The 21,433-nt window shown below is 35.7% G+C and overlaps 3 protein-coding genes across 5 annotated transcripts; 2 read left to right on the forward strand and 1 right to left on the reverse strand.

The window, feature by feature from the left end:
* Positions 1-499: 499 nt before the first annotated feature.
* LOC132268490 (sulfiredoxin, chloroplastic/mitochondrial) lies at positions 500-3,949 on the reverse strand. Its single transcript, XM_059769333.1, has 5 exons — positions 3,799-3,949; positions 3,562-3,716; positions 1,419-1,452; positions 909-1,002; positions 500-780 (listed from the first exon to the last, which is right to left on the reverse strand). Exons 1-5 carry the CDS (start codon positions 3,866-3,868, stop codon positions 765-767), a joined length of 369 nt encoding a protein of 122 aa, XP_059625316.1. The 5' UTR covers positions 3,869-3,949; the 3' UTR covers positions 500-764.
* A 120-nt stretch (positions 3,950-4,069) lies between these two features.
* LOC132268461 (large ribosomal RNA subunit accumulation protein YCED homolog 1, chloroplastic) lies at positions 4,070-8,550 on the forward strand. Of its 2 annotated transcripts, XM_059769306.1 has the most exons (4): positions 4,084-4,208; positions 5,029-5,095; positions 5,344-6,180; positions 7,925-8,550. In XM_059769306.1, the coding sequence occupies exons 3-4, from the start codon at positions 5,603-5,605 to the stop codon at positions 8,340-8,342; spliced, it is 996 nt and encodes a 331-aa protein (XP_059625289.1). In that variant the 5' UTR covers positions 4,084-4,208; positions 5,029-5,095; positions 5,344-5,602; the 3' UTR covers positions 8,343-8,550. The 2 variants fall into 2 exon arrangements, with proteins under 2 accessions (XP_059625296.1, XP_059625289.1); XM_059769313.1 differs by lacking the exon at positions 5,029-5,095 and having other exon boundaries at positions 4,070-4,208.
* A 5,625-nt stretch (positions 8,551-14,175) lies between these two features.
* Positions 14,176-21,283, forward strand: LOC132268513 (14 kDa zinc-binding protein). 2 transcript variants are annotated; one of them, XM_059769352.1, is made up of 6 exons: positions 14,176-14,319; positions 14,432-14,527; positions 17,634-17,720; positions 18,238-18,385; positions 20,404-20,521; positions 20,865-21,283. In XM_059769352.1, the coding sequence occupies exons 1-6, from the start codon at positions 14,279-14,281 to the stop codon at positions 20,930-20,932; spliced, it is 558 nt and encodes a 185-aa protein (XP_059625335.1). In that variant the 5' UTR covers positions 14,176-14,278; the 3' UTR covers positions 20,933-21,283. The 2 variants fall into 2 exon arrangements, with proteins under 2 accessions (XP_059625335.1, XP_059625340.1); XM_059769357.1 differs by lacking the exon at positions 20,865-21,283 and adding an exon at positions 20,625-20,676.
* The last annotated feature ends 150 nt before the right edge of the window (positions 21,284-21,433 follow it).

Genomic DNA, 21,433 nt, shown 5'->3' on the forward strand with positions numbered 1-21,433 from the left:
CCTTGCTAAATCTATAATAACACATTCTTTCATTGTTACCAGATACAGACCTTTGCTTGATGCAACAGTACCAAGTATAGTAAATGTACGTTGGAGCACAAGAATGTAATCACCTTATTCGAAACAATGCCTCAAAAAAAAGCTAAATTTGTACATTTTATCCCTCATAGTTTAACAAGGACAATGTTGTCGGGGTTGATGGAGGGTGTTCTCCCTAGAGCGTTCAAACTGCTGCAGATATCAAGTAAGCTCCAGGAAGGAGGGTTGATGCCCTTGGGAGTTGAACACAACCTCAATTCCCAGTCTTGTGCTACTCTGCAAGGGTTATACAACTGCCATGGTTTCCATGAGCCTGAAGACATGCATGCTCTGCATGTCCACCATTATCTATATAGCTGAAATCCCGACTTATATTCGGTTTCATGAAGTAACGGAAAGAACTTTGGAGTCGAATGGCTCATGGGCTGAACATCAGATCTTCTATCATTTTCCTTCCGAATGGAAAAAACTTTTAAAAGTCTGTTTCTTATTTTCATTAGTTACAACAACAATCACAATTTTCTGATTGTCTTTATTGATAACAACAGCTTACATCCGAGCATATTCCCTTGAGATAAATTAAGTTGTCATGCTATACATAATTACTACAAAGCCTCTATAACAGCCATACCATAATAAATTATAACTATAGTCTATAATATACTGGAAACACCGCACACAATGCAAGTCACCAATCCAACTCTGAGAAGACAGCTCACAATGACTCAGCGGAGGTGATGCCTGCAAGAAAAACGTCAAGATAGAAAAATGTCTGTTGGTTGAATACCAAATGGAAGCATATAAGCATTGTTGGATTATGATAATGATATTATTATAAATAATAATAAAAAAAATTAAAACAAAAAAACCTCAAAGTTTCTTTTGTTCCACGTCGAACTTTACAACGGATTTTTGGGAGACCTAGTCGCTGGTGAGCCTCAAACCGGTGACAGCCAGAGAAACCTGTGGAGGTACAAAAAGGGAATGAGAAGCTTTAATCATGTATAGGCACATTAAAGGTCATCATGTTGGGGGTGGCTAAATCAATCCCTAGAGACCATAAGATATGTAGTGAGATACGGAAGAGGAAATTGAGTCACTCCCAGTGGTGCCCGCAACCACTTCCTGAACTGAAGTTAGGAGCTCAAGTCCCAACAAGCTGGTTCTCACAAAAGAAGATATGAATGATGGTTTAGAAGGAAAAAAAGATGGCTGAGGGATTCAAGCCTCTAAAAGAATTCCTTGTCTTTAATGGATTTGGCTCAATTTTGTTGGGTGACATTGATATATTCTCTAAAACAGTTGACTACCCAATTGTATGAATCGGAAAAATATTAGTACTTAATAATTTCCTTTGAAGAATTTAAATAAGCACATACCATAATAAACTCCATCAACTTCGAGCACGTCAATCTGCGTATATTAAAAAATAAAGGCTTAAAAACCCTAACTGTGAATTATACAAAATAGCCTAAAATTCCATTCAATACTGGCAAAAAAGATTGGCATCTAGGAAAAAGAATTTGAGGAAGAATTGAGTTCTGTTGGCTCTCTACCAGAAAAGATACAATTTAAATTGCGGAAGAATTCTGAAACAAATTAATAATCAGAAAGTATCCTAATTCATTCAACTCAATCCGATTCAAAAAGCCTTAAATCCCAGCTCTAAAACAATAGTTACATCAACCTTTTTCGCCATTTGGCTCTATCAGGGGCCAAATGTTACATTGAATCATTAGTCAATGTGCAGTTTTAAGTACTTGATGTGCAGTTTTCACTATCTCAATCAAGGTTCTCAGGAATTGGACAACAGAAATTAGCTTCTAGTTGGAGCAAACCAGTCACTGTTATCAGAACCTTTTTTAGTTCCATTGCATATGTTCCATCTTAAACGATCTTTCCCATCTTGTCCTCCAATGACCAGAAATTCTCAAAAATGTATCATTTCTTAGCTTCTATGCTTTTGTATTGGTAATCATCACTCTCAATATTCACATCTAAATTGCACTTGTTTCTTTAAGCATTTTATTTCCTTACTACCCAGTGCTCAAAGCATAATGCATAGCCAGCGTTACTGAAGTTTTCCTTTCACTTGATAGGTATTCAGAAACCACACAACACACTATACATCCTTCTCAATATAACTTAAATCCTTCTTGTACAAGTTCACCTAGCAATATCAGTACATATTCAACACAAAAGACATGCATAACATACAGACACATGGGAGTCCCGTTGCATCAATATCTTATTTGTATAGTTTCTGTTTGGAGAAGTAAAAGGAAAGGAAGTGTATCAATATGTTTCTTTATAGGTACATATTCAACTCCTCCAATTAACAATTACAGAAAACAGACAGAAAGGCATGACAAATGGTAAAACAGTAAGAATTGAAGCCCTTCACATGTCTCAAAGTTCTATTTTATGATATTGTAATGCTTCATTGTTTACAACAATATTGTTTTGCTTAACATTTAAACGTCGTCTTCTCAACACAAGAACTCAACCACTGAATTTAACAAGTTACAAGAATTCAAAAATCATGTGAGTTCACATGTCATGATTTGTCGAATCTCTTGTCACTTATAGTCTCAATACTAACATATTCCGCTTAACATTTAAAGGTTGTCTTCTCAACACAAGAACTCAACCACTGAATTTAACAAGTTACAAAAATTCAAAAATCATGTGAGTTCACATGTCATGATTTGTAGAATCTCTTGCTACTTATAGTCTCAATACTAACGTATTTCGCTTAACATTTAAAGGTTGTCTTCTCAACACAAGAACTCAACCACTGAATTTAACAAGTTACAAGAATTCAAAAATCATGTGAGTTCACATGTCATGATTTGTCGAATCTCTTGTTGCTTATAGTCTCGATACTAACATATTTCGCTTTGGAAGTTAGCTTGAAATTTAGGCATTGGACATGAACAATTGGCATCATGGATCAGAACAAGTACTGGGAATGTAAATGAACCAAAATCTCAGCATGATTTTAGTAAGTTTTGGTTGGATTAAGTGAGGCATTCAAACTCAGTGGAGCACCCTAAATTCGGTGAAATCTAAAGAATAATAAACCATGTCTCAAAATCTTTACAAAAAACACTACCTAAACTAATTTGATAACCTAAAAAATTCATAGTATGATCATTTTTTCTTTTTCTTTTTTGTGGAAGAGGTAGGTAAAAATTTAGTGTTGTAACTTGTAATAGTACCGGAAGTATTGATCACACATAGAACAAATGCTGTGACTGACAGCATAATATCACACTCGAGACATCATAACCCTAGGTGCAAATTGTGGTCCTGTGGATGGTGTGAATCGAATTTGAAAAGAAAAGGAAATAAAAAAAAATAAAAATAAAAAACACTCTTCTTTAAGCTAATACCTACTTCCACAGTTATAAATTCATAAGCATAAGCACAGTATTCAACAGCTATGTAGCAATACATAGCTGAATGATAGAATTATAGAAAAGTGCAAGTAATTTGAACCAAATGAAGAAAAATACTTACAGGTACTTGAAGGCCGATTTGGCTGATGCTATCCATGAGATCTTTGACCTTGTGTGGATCGTTAGCTCTGGTACGCATCAGTGGTCTTCGAATTCTATCCAGTGGAATCTCCACAATCACTGGACCCCCAGATTGAGGAACACCGGGAGGAGCCCCTAAAACAACTCCAACCCATCAAACATACTTACTATACTTGTGTAATATAATATAATATGTATATATAGACAGAGAGAGTACCGTTAGAGGATGCCGAAACGGAGAAGTTCCTGAAGTTGTTTGGGAGTTGCAGTAGAAAAGCAGCGGCCATCTTTTGGACTCTCTTTCTCTGTCTCTCACGGTCACCACAGAATTAGCCATCTCAAGATAAAACAGAGTGCAAGAAATACTACGGTGGTGGCGATCCCTTTATAATGGAATACTATTGCATTCCTCAAGGGTCGTCTGATTCTTATTTTGGTGCATCAGAACCGTTCATTTTTTTTTTAGTATATTTTTTCGTTCCTTATCTCTTTTATTAAGGTAAAAGCGTGCCCCAATTACAAATTTCAAAGCCACTGGGACTGGCGACTGCCCTCTTCCTCTTCTCCACAACACCTTCTCACCGCCTGTGGCCGCTGCTGCCGTCTCTTCCGCCTCGCAAAACTCCGGTACGTACATTAGATTCCTCCTCTCTCTCTCTCTTTCTCTCTCTCGTTCTCTCTCTCATACTCACACACACACATCATGCGCGCTTCGATTTCTGGTCATCCTTAGATCAATCGGTACTCCATCTTGCACTTCATATTCAATTAGTTCTAATTTAATACATTTATTGCTTAATTTCCAACCTCAAATTCCATCCATCAACTTCACTTCCCATTATTTCTCCCAAAAAAAAAAAAAAAAACTTCATTTTCCATTCTCACAATCCACAACTCCATTATTGGTGAAATATTCATAAATTGGATGGCTGCACTCCAAAGTAATAATGCAAGCAAAAAGATATACTGAAATTTATTTCATGACAAGGCAAATATTTAAATATTTTTATTAGAAAAATGTCCATGTCTCAGGGATTTATGGCTTGCCTTTCTTCCAAACTGAGTGAAGTTATTCAAATTTAAGAAAAATCTGTTAGTTAATTTACTATCTATTGTTTTGTAATTAACCACCAAAATGAAAATTTTAGATAATTCCAAGAAAATAACTCTAAAAATGTTCAGAATGAGGTGAATGTAAATTTCTTATACATTGTCAATTTTAATGTTTCAATTTCTCTCAGGAACATTTTACCATTATGTGACAGCCACTGCTGAATCTTTACTGTCATTTTCTTCCAGTAACTCCTCATATCAGTGCCTATAACATTTAAAACATATATTTATCTCAATATCCGTTTTATGTCGATGATATAGTGTGATAAATAAAACATCAGCATGATATCAAACATATCCCATTGATTATATATTTGTCTTTAATACTTTTCAGTTGCTTTCTGTCTGTACCAACACTTTGTAAGCAAACTCTATTTCTTTGAGGAAACCAGTTATATCATGTGAGTATGCCAATGTCTGCTTTCTCATTACTAGCATATCCGCCAATAGCTCCTATTCTTGTTCATTGCTGTCTATACATCGTAGTGTTTGTTCTTGTTAATGCATGGTATTAATAGTAATATTTAAATTGAATATGTAACTTAAATGATTAGGCACATATTGAAATTATTCAGTTGCTTCTCTTTCTAAATTTGAATATAAATCGCTTCCTGTTTTCTTATTCTAACTTGTACCATTATTGCCACAGGGCTTGCTTGTTATCATTTGTACTCTGACCTCGTCATGGTTTTACCAAAAGAATAGTTTAAAGTATTCCCAACACCTAATAGTTTCCCGTCCCCAGATTTTGTCAATATATCGTGTCAACTTGACGAATTATCCGGAAACCTTGGGTGCTGAATTCCAAAGAGTTGTTTCAAACGTGTCAACTTGACGAATTATCCGGAAACCTTGGGTGCTGAATTCCAAAGAGTTGTTTCAAACCAAATAGAGAGAGAGAGAGAGAGATGTCGCTTGTATTCTCCTCATCCTCCATAGCTTCATGTTCTCATATTACCTTGTTTAAGGGATATAATATGAAATTCCAAAGAAATGCTTCTCTAAACCCAAACTTCATTTTCTTTCATTACAATGCACAACGATATTTACCTTCTGGTACCATAACTACAAGTACAATTTTCAAAAACAGGCCACCCAGTACCTTGAAGCTTATAGCTACAGAATGCACAAATCTCAGTAATGAGTTATCTGGTGAGGAAAGCCCAATTGGCGATGATTGGGGAAGTGAAGAACAAGGGGACGTTGATGATATGGGATCACCATGGGAAGGGGCAGTTGTTTATAAGAGAGAAGCTTCAATCTCACATGTGGAATACTGCACAACTTTAGAGAGACTTGGGTTAGGGAAGCTTTCAACCAAGATTTCAAAATCTCGGGCTTCAGTAATGGGATTACGTGTCACAAAAGCTGTGAAGGATTTTCCGCTTGGAACACCTACTCTTATCTCCATTGATGTAACAAGGAAGAAGCAGAAGTTGAGACTCGATGGGATCATACGAACTGTAATCACTCTGGGCTGCAACAGGTATTCTATTTAATCATCAAGTTTGCGTTTCTTTTTTCAGTACAACCCCAAAATTTATGTTTTTATAGTTTTGCTTTGGTTTTTATTGATGTGACTACTTCTCAACTCATTTCTTGTTTTGTGTTTTAGTTAGAAATAGTAAATAAGTCTGACGTAAAAAGTGTTAGGGTGGTTAGATGTTTTATATATGTGTCCTTCTAAGAAAGTATGCTGTTAATAATATTTTATTAGCCCTTTCTCTGTTTCCTGAATGATTAAGGATTCGTTTATGTTTTCCATTAAAGAAAATATATATATGGATTTGTTATTGTTTTGTGACAAAGCTTATGAAGAAATGATTATATTCACTGCTTGCTAAGTCGAACCTGATCTGTCATAACTGTCCAAATGAAGAAAGTTCCATTTGGAACACTTTTTGTTCTAGAAGCAAATGGCTTTTCGTAAGTGAAAGAAATCATAAATATTTTGTATTTGATGTTTCTGAAAGATTAAGAAAGAAATTGGGTTGAACAGAACAGAATTGTTTGCTAAACAACTTACTTCTAGACAGACAGACTAGGCTGCATTACGTTACTAAGTGATATGACAAATATTCATATGTTTGTGAAAACTACTTTTCATTATAGTATTGTGAGTAACAAATATTTACCGGTATCAGATAACTATCTCCATTTCATATTAATGCACAATTGACAATATCTTGGTGGTAAAGTTGCTACCACTTCCTAGTGGGTTACTTCATATTATTGTCTGAACGCCCCCCACCCCACAAAAAAAAAAAAAAAAAAAAGTTTGAAAAAAGAGGGGAATCATGCACGCAGTTGTATTGTCTTGCTGGTGCAGTTGCAATCACCATGGAGTTGGTGTATGTTCAGATAGTATTATATTACCTGAAAAATTAATAAGGAAACAGTAATGATTTTTTGTGATATATGAATATAATGAATGTATCAATTTATTTATTGACATACCATTGCTTAGTTGGCAAAAAAAAATAGAGATGGGAGTAGGGTATCATGTGTTGTGAAGTCGTTAGCTTTCTTCTATCACCCTTCTCTGTTGGTTTTCTTCTCTGGATGCATAATTGTAGACTCAGTTCACAATGCAAATCCTATTTGATTAGTTGGGGTATAAATTCTTCACTGATCTTTTGTAAGCACTAAAGATTTTATTATTTTTCTGCAAATAATTTACTTGTGTTCATTGGCTTGTAACTTCCTTTTTTTTTCATCGGCAAGAAAGACACGTACACCCACTTCTGCCCCTTTGGGGACCTGAACCTTCAACCTTCTATTTTGGAAGGTGAGGAAGTATCATCAGGCCATGGCTAACTAAACCGGCATTTTTTAATTTCCAATGGAGAACATTTTTAAGTGAACTGAAAGATCATCTTTGTGGACGTGATATGTATGTATGTATATGTATCCCATTTTTCTTGTTCTTTTGTGTTTTTTCCCCTTCAATGAATTCCCTGAACTTGTGCATGTGTAGTAATTTGTCCTTTTGTCTTTTCATTCATAAGGATCCCATTTTGAAACATGAATATGTGCTATTAAAATTTATGAAGAAACAAAATCGACTACTTTTCTTTATGTGACCTCTTTATTCTTCCTTATGCTGGTAATTTGAACAACAAAACAGCATGCTGTCAAGTTTGCCTAATTGCTCGTGGTTTCGTACATGTATGATATTTTCTATTCCTTTCATCATGAATGTTGATCTTGCTTTTTGTTTTATGTTGAAGATGTGGTGAGCCAGCTGCTAAGTGCATATTCTCGAATTTCACGCTGTTACTAACTGAAGAACCCATTGAAGAACCAGATACTATTAATATGGGAGTGATATTTGGTGAAGACATATTCAAAAATTCAGGAAGTATCAAAGAGGAAGAAGATGATGACGAAGCTTTAATTGATTTAGATGACAGGCTGTATTTTCCCCCCGAAGAAAAAGAAATTGACATTTCAAAGCATATAAGAGACATGGTGCACATAGAAATCACCATTAACGCGCTATGCGATCCAAGGTGCAAAGGTTTGTGTCTCAAGTGCGGTGCGAATCTCAACACTGATAGTTGTAATTGTAGCAAAACACAGAATCTGAGGGAGAAAGGTTACGGCCCTCTTGGAGGTCTGAGAGAGCAAATGCAGAAAAAATGTTGACGTAGTTGGTGTGTCCTATTTAAGATGACGTTTGTATGCCGCTTCATTTTCATGCTCTCTTTTATAGATAAGACAGAAAGTCGATGTAACTTTCCATTTGGTTAAGGTATCATGGTTTCTATGTTGAAAATCACAGTCACGAACATTCTGCTTTATTTTTATTTCAAACCAAGTATATTTGATATAAAGAAATGATTTTTTTTTTTAATTTTTTTTGAATAATGAGTGAGGTGGTGGGATCAGGGCTGACACCAGAATTCCATCCTATGTCACTGCCTTTTTTTTGTTTGCTCACGGCAAATGACTTCATAAATTTCTGTTGGTATCTTTTCTTTTTTTTTTTCTTTTTTTAAAATTCTCTGTTGCATTGATTTTAGAGAAAATTACACTGACCTCCCTAAGGTTTCATCAATATACACTGACCTTCCCTCTTGTTTGTCAAATTACACCAACTTCTTTGTTATAGCTGTCAAGTGGATGGTGTTAATTGTTCAAGTGAAATTATATATATGTCCTCATTATATTTATTGTATTTTATTTACGAAAGGATGAACATTGTGATAGGGAAAAATAAACTTAACATACCTTGACCAGCCGCCAGACTTCTTCGACGTACTTCGTTATCAAAGATAAAGATTTTCATCGGATAAGAATGATGACATTTCTTATCCAGGATAATGAATGACGATGTGGTTCAACAGGGTAAGGATAACCTGGGCACAATTTGAGAAAGTCAAAGGAGCAAATCATATTCTCGACAAATCTGGTAACAAACGATCTCCTCTGATCTCGCACAAGCGAATCTCCTGCGGGACCAATTTGATTCCAATCGACAGCAATAAATAGGGCATCGAGCCGTTAAAGAAGGTACAAGAAAAAACCCCTAAACAGAATATTACATAATTATTATATGATACGATTACAAGTACTAACCGGTGCCATTCGAGGTGACGTCCTTTTGTTTTGCAAGTAAATGCCGTCGTTCCAAGTCGCGAGGATTTTTGCATCAACAGCTGGCATTGTCTGTGGGAAACGATTAGTTCTCTGAAGAAATAATAATTTTAACGCGACTTGGCTCAGACAGCGAGACGAAAGTTTCCGATCATGGAAACCATCCCAAAGTCATCAGTTGACAACGGGTTTCCATGTTCTTATATAAGGACGGATCTCTACATCATGATTACCCGTCCATCATATTGGGGGCAAAACGGTGGGTTGCGTGATGCCATCTAGTGTACGATGACAATAATCAAAATTTGGCACGTCGACCCAAGCAATCCAGTATGGTATTTTCCATCTAGCGATGCTTGGTCCCCTCACTACTGAGGTTTGGTCGTCTAAGACCAAACTCAATATCATATCTGACAGCAGCTAACTACCAAGGCCTGATCGTTGAAGACTAAAGCCTTGTCCTTCTACGCCTACATAAGTGAGTTGGTCTCCACCCCTCAAGAGGATCACTACCAACAAGGGGGTTTCTACCTACTAGTAAACCCTCTACCACTGAGGATGTCTCTAGCAACAAAGTCTCATTACTCCGTCTGTTCGTGCAATCAAGGTGGCCTTCTACACCCAAGAATGTATCGAGGCCTTCAGGTCCAAGGAGGTCTAATGTCCCTCCAGATCCCATGAGGTCTGTATTTCCAAGGAGGTTCCTAAGTGAAGTGCAATCATTGGACCCAACGAGGTACTGGCCACCAGACCATTATCTGTCAGCCATTGGGTACCACGCCCCCATTACGCCAATCGCTGGACACCAAGCCTCCACCTACCAGATGACAGTCGTCACCTCTCTTCCTTTGCAGCAATTGCCTATCGACTTCAGATTATGTAGAATTTTGGATTGATAATCCATGGCAGGTTAATTTTCAGTAATCATTTCTAACACAATTTAATATTTTTAGACAACTGTAAATTGTTGCAGCACCAGGCACCCCGTCCGCTGTATAAACATCTATAGAATGGGTCATCACCCAAGATCCCACCATCGGGGGCAGAATAGTGGATCACACGATATTAATCGTCGATCTGCATATGATGACAAGGTCTAGAAGATTGACGTACCAACATTGGTATATCGAGCTAGTCGAGTTTCTAGTCTCTCTCTCCTTTAGCGACCCCTCCAGGGCACTAGTCGTCCAGGACGAGAAGCCAATAACACATTTTTCCTTCATTAAAGGGACAAGAAGCCGGCTACTCCTTCTACGCAGAAGGATGAGATAATTAAAGTTTCCTTCAGTTACTAGAAAGACAAGACGACTACTTCTCATATTAAAGGGGTTACCCTCCTTCAGACTACATCTCTTTCCCCATAAAGGAACGAAGGGTCAACTTCATCTTCTTCCCTCGGTAAAGAGACGACGGGTTAACTACTTCCTTATTAAAGGGAGAGCTCACAACACTCAAGCAAATCCACTTCCCTTATTAAAAGGGGCAAAAAAGTAATCATCAAGCATGCTTAGCTCAATAGGACTTGGCATTCTCGACGCTTGACAAAAATCTAATTCCCTTACTAAAAAGATACAAGGGATGATGATGAGTGTCCTGTATTAAAATGACTCAGGCTGAATGAATCCCGTAATCAATATCCCCGTACTATAAGGGATAATAAATAAATGTCCCGTACTACAAGAACCCGGGCTAAATGAATCTCGTAATTAATATCCCCGTACTATTAGGGATAGTAAATAAGTGTCATGTACTACAAGGACACGGGTTGAATGAATCCAGTAATTAATATCCCAGTACTATAAGGGATAGTAAATAAGTGTCCTGTACTACAAGGACCCGGACTGAATGAATCCCGTAATCAATATCCCCTTACTATGAGGTATAGTAAATAAAAATCCCTTACTAAAAGGACGAGCTGAGTAAAGCTCGTAAAATTTAATCCCCTTATTAAAGAAGTGACGACCTGAGTGAAGCTCGTACAATTTATTCCCTTACCAAGGGAAGAATACTCAAGGGTACCAAAAATAGTACCCAGGGCAGAGTACCCAAAGGTACCAAAAATAGTACCCAAGGAAAGATTACCTAAGGGTACCAAAAATAATACTCAGGGGTAGAGTACCCAATGGTACCAAAAGTAATACCCAAGGGTACCAAAAATACTCTGCCCAAGGGTACCAAAAATAGTACCCAGGGGAAGATTACCCAATGTTACCAAAAATAGTACCCAGGGCGAAAAGAAAAAAAAAAAAGTAGTTACTGTTCACATAAACAGTACCCGCGAGCACTTTCCCGATGGAATAGTGCCTAGGGCAAAAAAATAAAAATAAAAAATACTGTTCACATGAATAGTACCCGCGGGCACTGTTCCCTCAGGGAAGGGAAAAATAAAAAAATAAAAAATAAAAATTTACATTCCCAAAGCTAAACGAGCAAGCTCGGGAATAAGGGGCAACTGATAGGGAAAAATAAACCTAACCTACCTTGACCAGCCGCTAGACCTCTTCGATATGCTTCGTTATCAGAGATAAAGATTTTTATCGGATAAGAATGATAACATTTCTTATCCAGGATAATGAGTGACGGCATAGTTCAATAGGGTAAGGATAACCTGGGCACAATTTGAGAAAGTCAAAGGAGTAAATCACATCCTCGACAAATCTGGCAACAAACGATCTCCTCTTATCTCGCACAAGCGGATCTCCTGCGAGACTAATTTGATTCCAATCGACAACCATAAATAGAGCACCGAGCCGTTAAAGAAGGTACGAGGAAAAACCCCTAAACAGAATATTTCATAATTATTATGTGATACGATTACAAGTACTAACTTGATTGTCGGAGGGTCCTCGGCTGGCACCCCACTGGTGCCATTCGAGGTGACGTGCCTTTGTTTTGTAGGTAAACACCGTCATTCTAAGTCACAAGGATTTTCGCATCAATACATTGAAAAGACAAAATTATCCTTATGTCAAAGAGAAACAATTTGGAAGGAGACATATATATATATATATATATACTTAAATATATTTGTTTGATAAGAAACAATTTAAGAGGAGGGAGAGAGAGAGAGAGGATATATTTGTTTGATTTGGTGTATATATATTTTGGGTTTGATTGGTGACAACAATGAGGGTATAGGAAGGCAGAAACTCAAATTTAGTGCTGAAACTCAAACACACCAAATAATCAATTGGATTATATATAATTAGAGGTTTGGTTGTAGTAGATCCTCTCCACCTTCCATTTATAATTAATCCAATTGCATTTGGTTACAAAAGAAGTCCAAAACCAAGACACTTAGAAAATTTATTTTCTGGTGGCGTTGATATTGGATGATTCTTATACTCCACTCTACATAATAAGGAATACATTAAATGAAGTAACTCAATGGTGAGTTTAAAAGAGAGAAGAGGAAAAAAAGAAAAAAGAAAAAAAGCCAGTTGCTTATTATGTAGAGTGGAGTACAAGAACCATCCAATGAAAATTACTTAGTCGAGAGAGGTTTTTCTTTTTGAAAGGTCTAATGGAGAGAGCTTGTACCGGTGGCTCCAGTAGATTCTAATAAATTGCATGGAACCCAAAAGGCTCCAATGTAATGGCAACCATGGAAGGTTTTTAAGTAATTTTACTTCAGTAAGTAAGGTTAAATTTGTCTTCATAATAATTAAAAGGGTACTTTAGTAACTTTAAACTTACATCAGCAATTACTAACATTGACTGGGCCTTGACATTTAACGGCAGTTAATTGAGGGGTACTCTCTGTTATAAAGATTTAAACTTGAAGGGAGGTTGGTGTAATTTGTCAAATAAAAAGGGAGGTCAGTGTAACTTGACTGAACCTCAAGGGAGGTCAGTGTACTTTAGCCTTAATTTTATTATTGGCTTTCTTTGTTTCAACATTTACCATTTCCTCCAAGTACGGAAAGAAGGTTCAAAATCGATTGCCAAAGAAACAAGATGTTTAGGCTTCATAAAATATTTTTCATTTTTTCTGTGTTTGGCAAAGGTTTACGTTGAAATTGAAGTCGATTCTATCGGGTGGGATATGTAAAATAACTTCTCAAAAATTGATGGATAAGTTTTTTTTGTTAAATTTTAAATTTTTTTTCGTAAATATTTTACGACAACCAAACACCAGAAAATAAAAAAATATTTTCTAAAAAATATTTTACATCCAAACAAAACAGCCTTAATGATGTTATTAAACAGTGTAAAGTGCAAAAAATTGTCTCTAAATTATATTTGAATTTGTAAATAACTCTATAATACCTGAAACTAACGAGTCAGTGGCCTAATGGTATCAGTATACCGCCTCTTACTTTCTAAAGGGAGGTCAGGGGTTCAAGTCTTAGAAGAGACAAGTGTGTATGAGTACCAACTAGGAAAAAATATAATACCCCTGAATTATCATATTTTGTTATAAAATACCTCAATACCTAACAAGTAAATTACACTTAAATCTATTTTTCTTATCAAAATAAATTTACCTCTAATGAGTTAGATTTTTATTTATTTTTTAAAATGGGTGGGCACTTGTCTATTTATTCAAAAGCCCAAACTATTAGGTATGTTGCATACCTACCACCCCATTTATACCCAATCACTTTTCCATCCAGATCTGATGTGAGACAAATATCCCCTTATAATAATATTTTCCCCCATCCAAACTCGTAACGTCTATGTCGAGCATTTAACATGGCATCGAATCAAGGACGGAATCTGGCTACGATGCTAACTGTAATGGGTGGACACTTACCCATATACTCAAAGCTCAAACTATTGAGTATACTATATGTCGACACATTTATACCCAATTACTTTCTCATCTAAATTCGATTTAGGACAAATATTCATGTAGTATTTCCCACTGTCAAGATATCCTCCCCCATCCAACCCGAATAATTGGTGATCCGGTTCAAAGTGTGGTCCGATCCAAGCTGGGGTTTATTGATTGAAATTCTGCGCAATCGCTTCTTCAAATAGAGATGGCAGCGATAATCTCATCCTCCTCCTATTCCCTATTCAGGTAATAATCCCTATTAATTTTTCTCTCTATTGAATTCATTCAGTTGGGTGATTCTGTAATATAATCTCTTCTTCTCTCTCGAATTCATTCAGTTGGGTCATTCTTTGAACAGGGTTACAACAACTGTACGAGCTTTGGCCACTGTCAGACCTCAAAACTCATTTTTCCAAGCACACACCCTCTTTCGTCTTCCTATTCATTTCCGCAGGTATATATGTCTTGCATTTCAAACCCATTTTACTTGCTTCTAACCTTTGCTATCAGTAACAACAGTTTTGCATGTAATTGGACTAATTTATGCGGTTTTTTTTTTTTTTTTTTTTTTTTTGTGCTTGGTGGCATGTGTATATGCATTCGACAGTGTATTTTAGATTAGCTTTTCCGTATCATCCAATACTTACCCGACAATTACAGTGTACTTACCCTACAATTAATGGTGATAGTCCAGAGAATGAGTAACTTACAGCAATTTAAATATCCAAAGCCAGAACATCAGCAGAATAGTCAATTTTCTAAGACTCCTGCTCCACTAGAATAATTCTGAAGTATATTATCATCAATTTCTGAATCCATGTCCCTTCTCATTAGCAAGGGCTCTAATTTGGTCTGGATATTGCTAGGACAACAGTGGCTTACAGATTTACTCATCTAGAGTCAATTGGAGAAATGTTCTTATAAATCATCACAATTGTCAGAATAACTAGTTGCTCTAGCAGCAAAGTACATGAGAATACTCCCCCTAGCAAGTTCTAATAATACCCTTTTCGACTCGAGTAGCTGATTTACCATATACATCCATATTAAGTTTGAGATCCCACTTTGGGGGGAAAATCCAGTCATATAAGTTGTCCAAATCTAGCAAAATAATAATTGCAGCTGCGTATTATTGCCATTTGCCCAGTCATTTTCTGCTATGCTCTACATTAATGATTTATTTGAAACTTAAATATAGATCGAAATTGCTGAGAACTCTACTGGCATTTAAGCTCCTTTTATACTTAATATCAAGTACGGTATTTTGCACAATAGATAGATAATGAGAGTAAACTATGCTAGCAAAGATTTAGCATGTTGGCAATCTTTGAATCGTAGTCTATAAGACAACATGTACATTACATTACTAACCATATGTGGTGTACAAAAAATCTACCATTTCTTATATTTGGTCTGTAACAGTCTCGTTTTTCAAGTTCCTCAAAGTTAGTGACTTAATATTAACAATATATATATATATATATATATATATATATATATATATCTACACCGGTGGGTCATTAGCCCAGCTGGTTGATGTGACCCGAGCGTGTGCACAAAATAATGCACAACACTTTGGTTTTGGAAATGGTATCAAGCGGGCATCATAGTTTACATTTATAAACCGCTAGACACTTATACTATGTAGTATGAAGTGAGAAGGGATCGAACCCAAGGGATTGAACACGTGTTAGGATTAAACTTGATTTTAGTGCTAATGAGATTGCACAAGAGAGAGGAGCAAAAGATTTTTGGTGAAGTGATTAAACTAGAGTTAAATCGAAAGCATGGAAATAGAAATGACAATGCAAGTAAATTAAATTAAATTAAACTAAGAATTAAAGAGATATGAAGAGAGTCTTAGGGTTAGGATTCACCACTAAGCTCATGCAATTAACCATATGCTTTCAATTAATGGGGAATTCATTAGTGTAATTATAGATGTGGTCACATTATCATCACAAATCACAATTGTAAGCATAGATTATCAACATCAAGAATGAATTGTTTACCTAATGACAATTAAACTAAAGTGTAGAACCCATTCAAGACTACGTCATAACCCACCATACACATTCACAAATGTATTCGATAAAAGCACACATCAATCAAGAGGATAATACTAATTGTAATTAGAAGTATGGATTAACATAATCAAGCACAAATTGCCTACTTTACTACAATTACCTAATGACAATAAGCTAATTTGTAGAACAACCCATCAAGATTAAGCCTTTATCCATCAAATTAATTTACAATTGTATCAACTAAGTCTCATGCTATGGCCATCACTAAACACAACTAAAAGAAGTATCTAGTGTAGAGTATAATTCTAAATCAATCACACATAGACATGCAATTTTCATATAGAATCAATGGAAGAATTAATTTTCAAACATCTAATGAAGAATAAAATCCCTAATTAATCATATATAGACATACAATCAACTTGGAGATTTCAATGGAAGGATTAATCAATACAAGCCCTAATTTGTCAAATCAAGCATGTATATATAAATAAATCACAAGGCCAAATATTTAATTACAACTTAATAATTCCCCAAGAAAAGAAAAACAAAGGTTTAGGTTACATGAACTTAGGGCTCATCCAAGCCCTAAGTGAAGAACTAGCTCATGGAGAAGATGATCATGGTGTCAACAAGCTCCATCTCCATCTTTTGGCTCCTTCTTCTTCTTCCTTCAATTGTAGACAAAGCCTCTGTAAAAATGTTCTTCAAACCCTAGCTTTTCCTTTTTCCCCCAGAGAGAACGTAATATCACGGTACAGAAAAATAAAATAAAACTTAATAAAAAAAACTTAATAATAAAATAATAAAACTCTCTCCTAAATAAAATAAAAACTAACCCTAAACTAATGGCTCACTGGGCCTTAAATAATAACCCTATTAAAGCCCAATAGTTCACAAAATAAGCCCAAACAATAAGAAAATCCTATAATGTTGCCAAGTCCTGGGGGATCGATCCCCCAAGAGTTGGAAATTTCCTTTAAGCCCTATTTAGCTCCATTTTGGCCCCGAACTCATTGGTTTGCTTCTTCATCTTTGGGAACATCATCAAAGGCCCGAGATTGACCGCTTTTGAAGAATAAACACACTATAAAGCAATGGGTTGCGACCTCCTTTTTGCCATTTTCTGAGCTTTTCTGAATATCTTTGCTCGACTCCAAAAAGGCTTTAGTGAACCAAAATCAGCTCATTTTAACTTTATTACCCTGAAATACACATAAACATAAATTAGGACTAAAACATGAAATTAAGATAAATGCAAAGACTGAAATACCTTAGCTTAGGTGCTGAAATGTGCAACATTTAAGCACTTATCACTGGTATCAAAGGGAAGGTGAGGGGTTTGAACCCCATAGTGGGCATTTTTGGGTGTGTGAGTGAGTTAATACCTAACTATATATATATATATATATATATATATATATTTGTCTCTTGATGTTTCATCTAGAGTATATATTGAAGAGTTTGATTTTAATTACTTTCAGAAACTACTATCCTATTGTTGATTTTGCTTCTTTTCACTTTTCCTTCTAGAGCCATGTCCGATGTGAGGGCTATAAATGATAAAGAAGCTATGGCCAAAGCAGCTGCAGCCAGTGCCGATAGTGGAGCTCCAACCATGTATTATCCTTCTTGCTTGCTGATGTTCAGATGATATATTGGTTTTTGTTATATCATGTAAATTAGTTTGGAAATTGGAATGAGTAAAAATAAAATAATTCACATTTAGAAGTCCTATAAGTGTATCCAACAACTGGGTGGAAATTATGTAGAAGAAATCAGGGGGTGTTGTCAAGCAAGAAAGTTTTAGAATTAAGTCAAATTGCCTAAAATAATTTTTTTATTAGTTATATTTGTTTGTTAAGAGTTGTAACATAATGAGATTCTCATATTAACTGCACAATCTACTTTTTGTTTTTTTGATAAGTAATTAACTGCACAATCTACTTAAAGTTCATCTTGTCTATATACAACAAAAACATGTGAAAAGATGAAACCAATGCATATTTAGCTTGACCCTTTTCAAAATTGCAATGTTCCACTTTATATTTCAAGTGGTTATTAACCTTAATGTTCTTGAAACTTCAAGCGAATGAAGAGTGTTATCATTTAAATCATATTATTTTGTTTTTGTTAGATTTGACAAAATCATTGCTAAGGAGATTCCTTCCACCATTGTATATGAGGATGAAAAGGTCCTGGCATTTCGGGATATCAACCCACAGGCTCCTGTTCATGTTTTAGTCATTCCAAAGTTCAGAGATGGGTTAACAGAGCTTGGCAAGGTTATTTTCTTGTCTTTTATGATTTTATCTGTCCTCATCAGCTACTAATCTTTAGATGGATGCTATTCTCGCTTCTTTTAGGACACTTGCATGTTTAGCTGTAGAATAAATGACTCCACTATAACTTAATGACTATTTGCCTATCGATAAGAAAGATAATTGATCTTCTAATATATATTGCTAGTATTTTAAACTTTAGATGCAGGCCATTTCGATAACTATCTTTCTTGAATATTCTGAATACCATTGTATTATGAGATTAAATAAATAACAATTGAAGTTTTGTTTGTTTTCACGCTCTTCTTAAGAGAATAGATATAATTTTGTGAGAGATTTGAAGGTTTTTATGGTTTAGTCGCTAAGGTTGAGTTTTATTTTCTTTTAGATTCTAGTATTTTTTCCACCCTCCAAAGGAAGGGGAGAAAGGGTGAAAGGGAGGAAGGAAGGAAGGGACCCATTCTATACGGATCTGTAGTTCTCCATATCAGCTGAGTTGTAATGGACTCCTCCAAGTCCGATCCAATACTCACTGATAAATCGGTGGAAATCAAATCTCGCATTATATCAAAAGGTGTCGGGTGTGCCAGTTGCATTCGAATCTAGATCGACCAAACAAGTTAGGGAAGCGGCTGGGTCAGCACATCTAATAGTATGCAAGGTCGAAAAATTTCACGACTGCGATAACTAATTCCATTACATTACATCCAATGCTGCCCCAAGTCTGTTACATTGTGTCTTTGTCATCTCCAAACCATGCATGGATCTTTACACTAAAGTTGATGTTCGTAGAGACACCCTTAATTGTAGTTGAAGTGAATTTATTGTGGCTATCCTAGTGTGCTGGTTATCTACATGAAACCTCTTTTAGCTTACACTTGGGTTATTATTGTCATGTGTGAGGAAAATTCAAATGATGTTCTAAAATTTTTTATCAATTGAAGAAAATGCTTAGTGATTTTAATGATGATGATGTAAAGCTTTTTGAAGAGAAAGATAGTGTTCAAATAGTTAGCAACAAATCATAAAAGGGGTTTCTTGGGGACAAATTCATGCTAAGAAAGTTTATTTAATGGATTGTAGGATGAATGGATACAATATAGTTCTCCGTCTTTAGTCTATTTTTTCTGATCTTAATTATTTGTGTTAAATGGGTGAGCTTGATATATTTCTGGCTCATTCAGAAAGGTGCAAGTGTTGGTGCAAGTATAACATGAGTTAGAGTCTTGATTTTAGGTTCAAATCTCTATCTTTCTCTGTTAGCATTTGTTCCTCATTCAGTTTGTTTGCACTCTATTATCTGTCTCCCCACGTCATAGGGGGTCACACATAACATAAGGAAGGGTGTGAAACCGTGATATCATTTGTTGGGACCATTCTCCAATAGCTTAAGCCTTTTGTGAGGTGGTTGTCTAAGGCTAAATGACCAATGCACGTGCTTGCATATTTAAATTACAGTATTTTTCATGAATTGATTGTATATTGCTGATTTGATCTTGATGTGTTTTGTATTATATGCATACCTATTTTACAAAATGTTAAAAGGAATTACAATAAAAAAGACGATACGCTTCCGTGGGTTGTGAGCCTTCTATTTTGCAATATTTAGGTTATTGATTGTAATTTCCAGTTATGTATCCTCACATCCTTCACCTGACTATTCTATACTAAACATAAAGTATCCTGGAGTAAATTCCAATTTAGGAGTTGCATTTTGAGCCAATGCAGGAAAACTGTTCAACTGCCCTTTAAGGCTTTACCCAATTTTCATGGCTAGACTACAGCAACCGATGGCAACTCGACCTTTACACGAGAGAATTCAAAAATAAATTTGGATGTGTTCTTTTAAATTCAATGATTTGGATAATAGCTTAATACATATAAGAATCACTCAAGGTTTCTTAATGACCAAAAAACAGTTCATATAGCTTGGTATGATGTAGTAATGTTTATTTATTTGTCAAAATTGGATATTGGACTGGGATTGGTGTTTAATTAGAATTATGACTTATTATTTGTAGGCTGAAGCAAAACATGGAGAGATACTGGGCCATCTTCTCTACGCTTCGAGAATAGTGGCAGAGAAAGAAGGCATCCTTGATGGATTCCGTGTTGTCATCAACAGTGGTCCTACTGCATGTAAGTTATAAAGCCATTTTCTCAAATTCTCTTTTTTGTTCTAGTTACCATTTTGGTTGCTGAGAAATTGGAGAACCTTTTGTGGAACCTTGTGACACTTCAGTGCAGTGGCTTGAACCTGGTCCATAAAAGTCTCAACCTGGATAAAAGGTAGAATTTGACCCAAGTCTCCAGTGTGGCTTTTTAGTGACTTTACCAGCTATCTTAGCTGGCACCTTTGAACCTTATGGCACTTCAACCCAACTAGTTATAATATCCAAAATCTCTTTCGTATTCTCAGAAATCAAATAGAACTTAATTGAATCCATAGTTTAGACTTGTTTTGACATCTCTCTCTCTCCAGGTCAATCAGTTTACCATCTCCACTTGCATGTGCTTGGTGGGAGACAGATGAAGTGGCCACCTGGTTAGATCAGATGGCATGGATTGGATTTATTACCCCGTTCTTCCAGAGATTTGTCATAAATTTCCCAGAATCTGATAATTTCTCTATTTATAAATTTATATGGTACATCAAAGAACATCATAATAACCTAAATCTAAGAGATACTGGTTCAAACCTCTAGTCTAAACTAGTGTCATTTTGTTAAAGAGCAATAATACAGGGTCTGGAACTCCAAATCCGAAGACACAGGCTGGTGGGCCCCACACCAGTCATTGAGTGGCTGTTTTAGAGTTTGGACTCCAAAACATTTCTGTTTTGTTAAAATTAACTCAGAAATCAAGAGGGGGTGATTCTTTAATAAGTTATTTTATTTTAAATCTTGTTTCTGGAAAACACTCAGCTTATTGGCCTTATGCAAAACGTATTAATAGCAGAAATGATGATCGTATGCTTCTGATCAATACCATTTAGCCTCATTAGTTAGTGTTAGTGTAATGGACGATTCATTATAATTGCTTCTATGTTCA

This window comes from Cornus florida, unplaced genomic scaffold (genome assembly GCF_030987335.1).
Source record: "Cornus florida cultivar Cherokee Brave unplaced genomic scaffold, ASM3098733v1 CherokeeBrave_3.0.0_Hap2_Chr01, whole genome shotgun sequence".
NCBI lineage: Eukaryota > Viridiplantae > Streptophyta > Magnoliopsida > Cornales > Cornaceae > Cornus > Cornus florida.

What these genes read in the sequence shown, in the direction of transcription:
- LOC132268461 (XM_059769313.1), top strand. Translation starts at nt 5,603, where the DNA reads ATGTCGCTTGTATTCTCCTCATCCTCCATAGCTTCATGTTCTCATATT. An exon ending in ATCACTCTGGGCTGCAACAG is followed by an intron (nt 6,181 to 7,924) that starts GTATTCTATTTA and finishes TTTATGTTGAAG; the next exon opens with ATGTGGTGAGCCAGCTGCTA.
- LOC132268490 (XM_059769333.1), bottom strand. Translation starts at nt 3,868, where the DNA reads ATGGCCGCTGCTTTTCTACTGCAACTCCCAAACAACTTCAGGAACTTC. An exon ending in CGTTTCGGCATCCTCTAACG is followed by an intron (nt 3,717 to 3,798) that starts GTACTCTCTCTG and finishes GAGTTGTTTTAG; the next exon opens with GGGCTCCTCCCGGTGTTCCT. An exon ending in AGTTGATGGAGTTTATTATG is followed by an intron (nt 1,003 to 1,418) that starts GTATGTGCTTAT and finishes GTACCTCCACAG; the next exon opens with GTTTCTCTGGCTGTCACCGG.
- LOC132268513 (XM_059769352.1), top strand. Translation starts at nt 14,279, where the DNA reads ATGGCAGCGATAATCTCATCCTCCTCCTATTCCCTATTCAG. An exon ending in CTTCCTATTCATTTCCGCAG is followed by an intron (nt 14,528 to 17,633) that starts GTATATATGTCT and finishes TTTTCCTTCTAG; the next exon opens with AGCCATGTCCGATGTGAGGG. An exon ending in GGTTAACAGAGCTTGGCAAG is followed by an intron (nt 18,386 to 20,403) that starts GTTATTTTCTTG and finishes TATTATTTGTAG; the next exon opens with GCTGAAGCAAAACATGGAGA.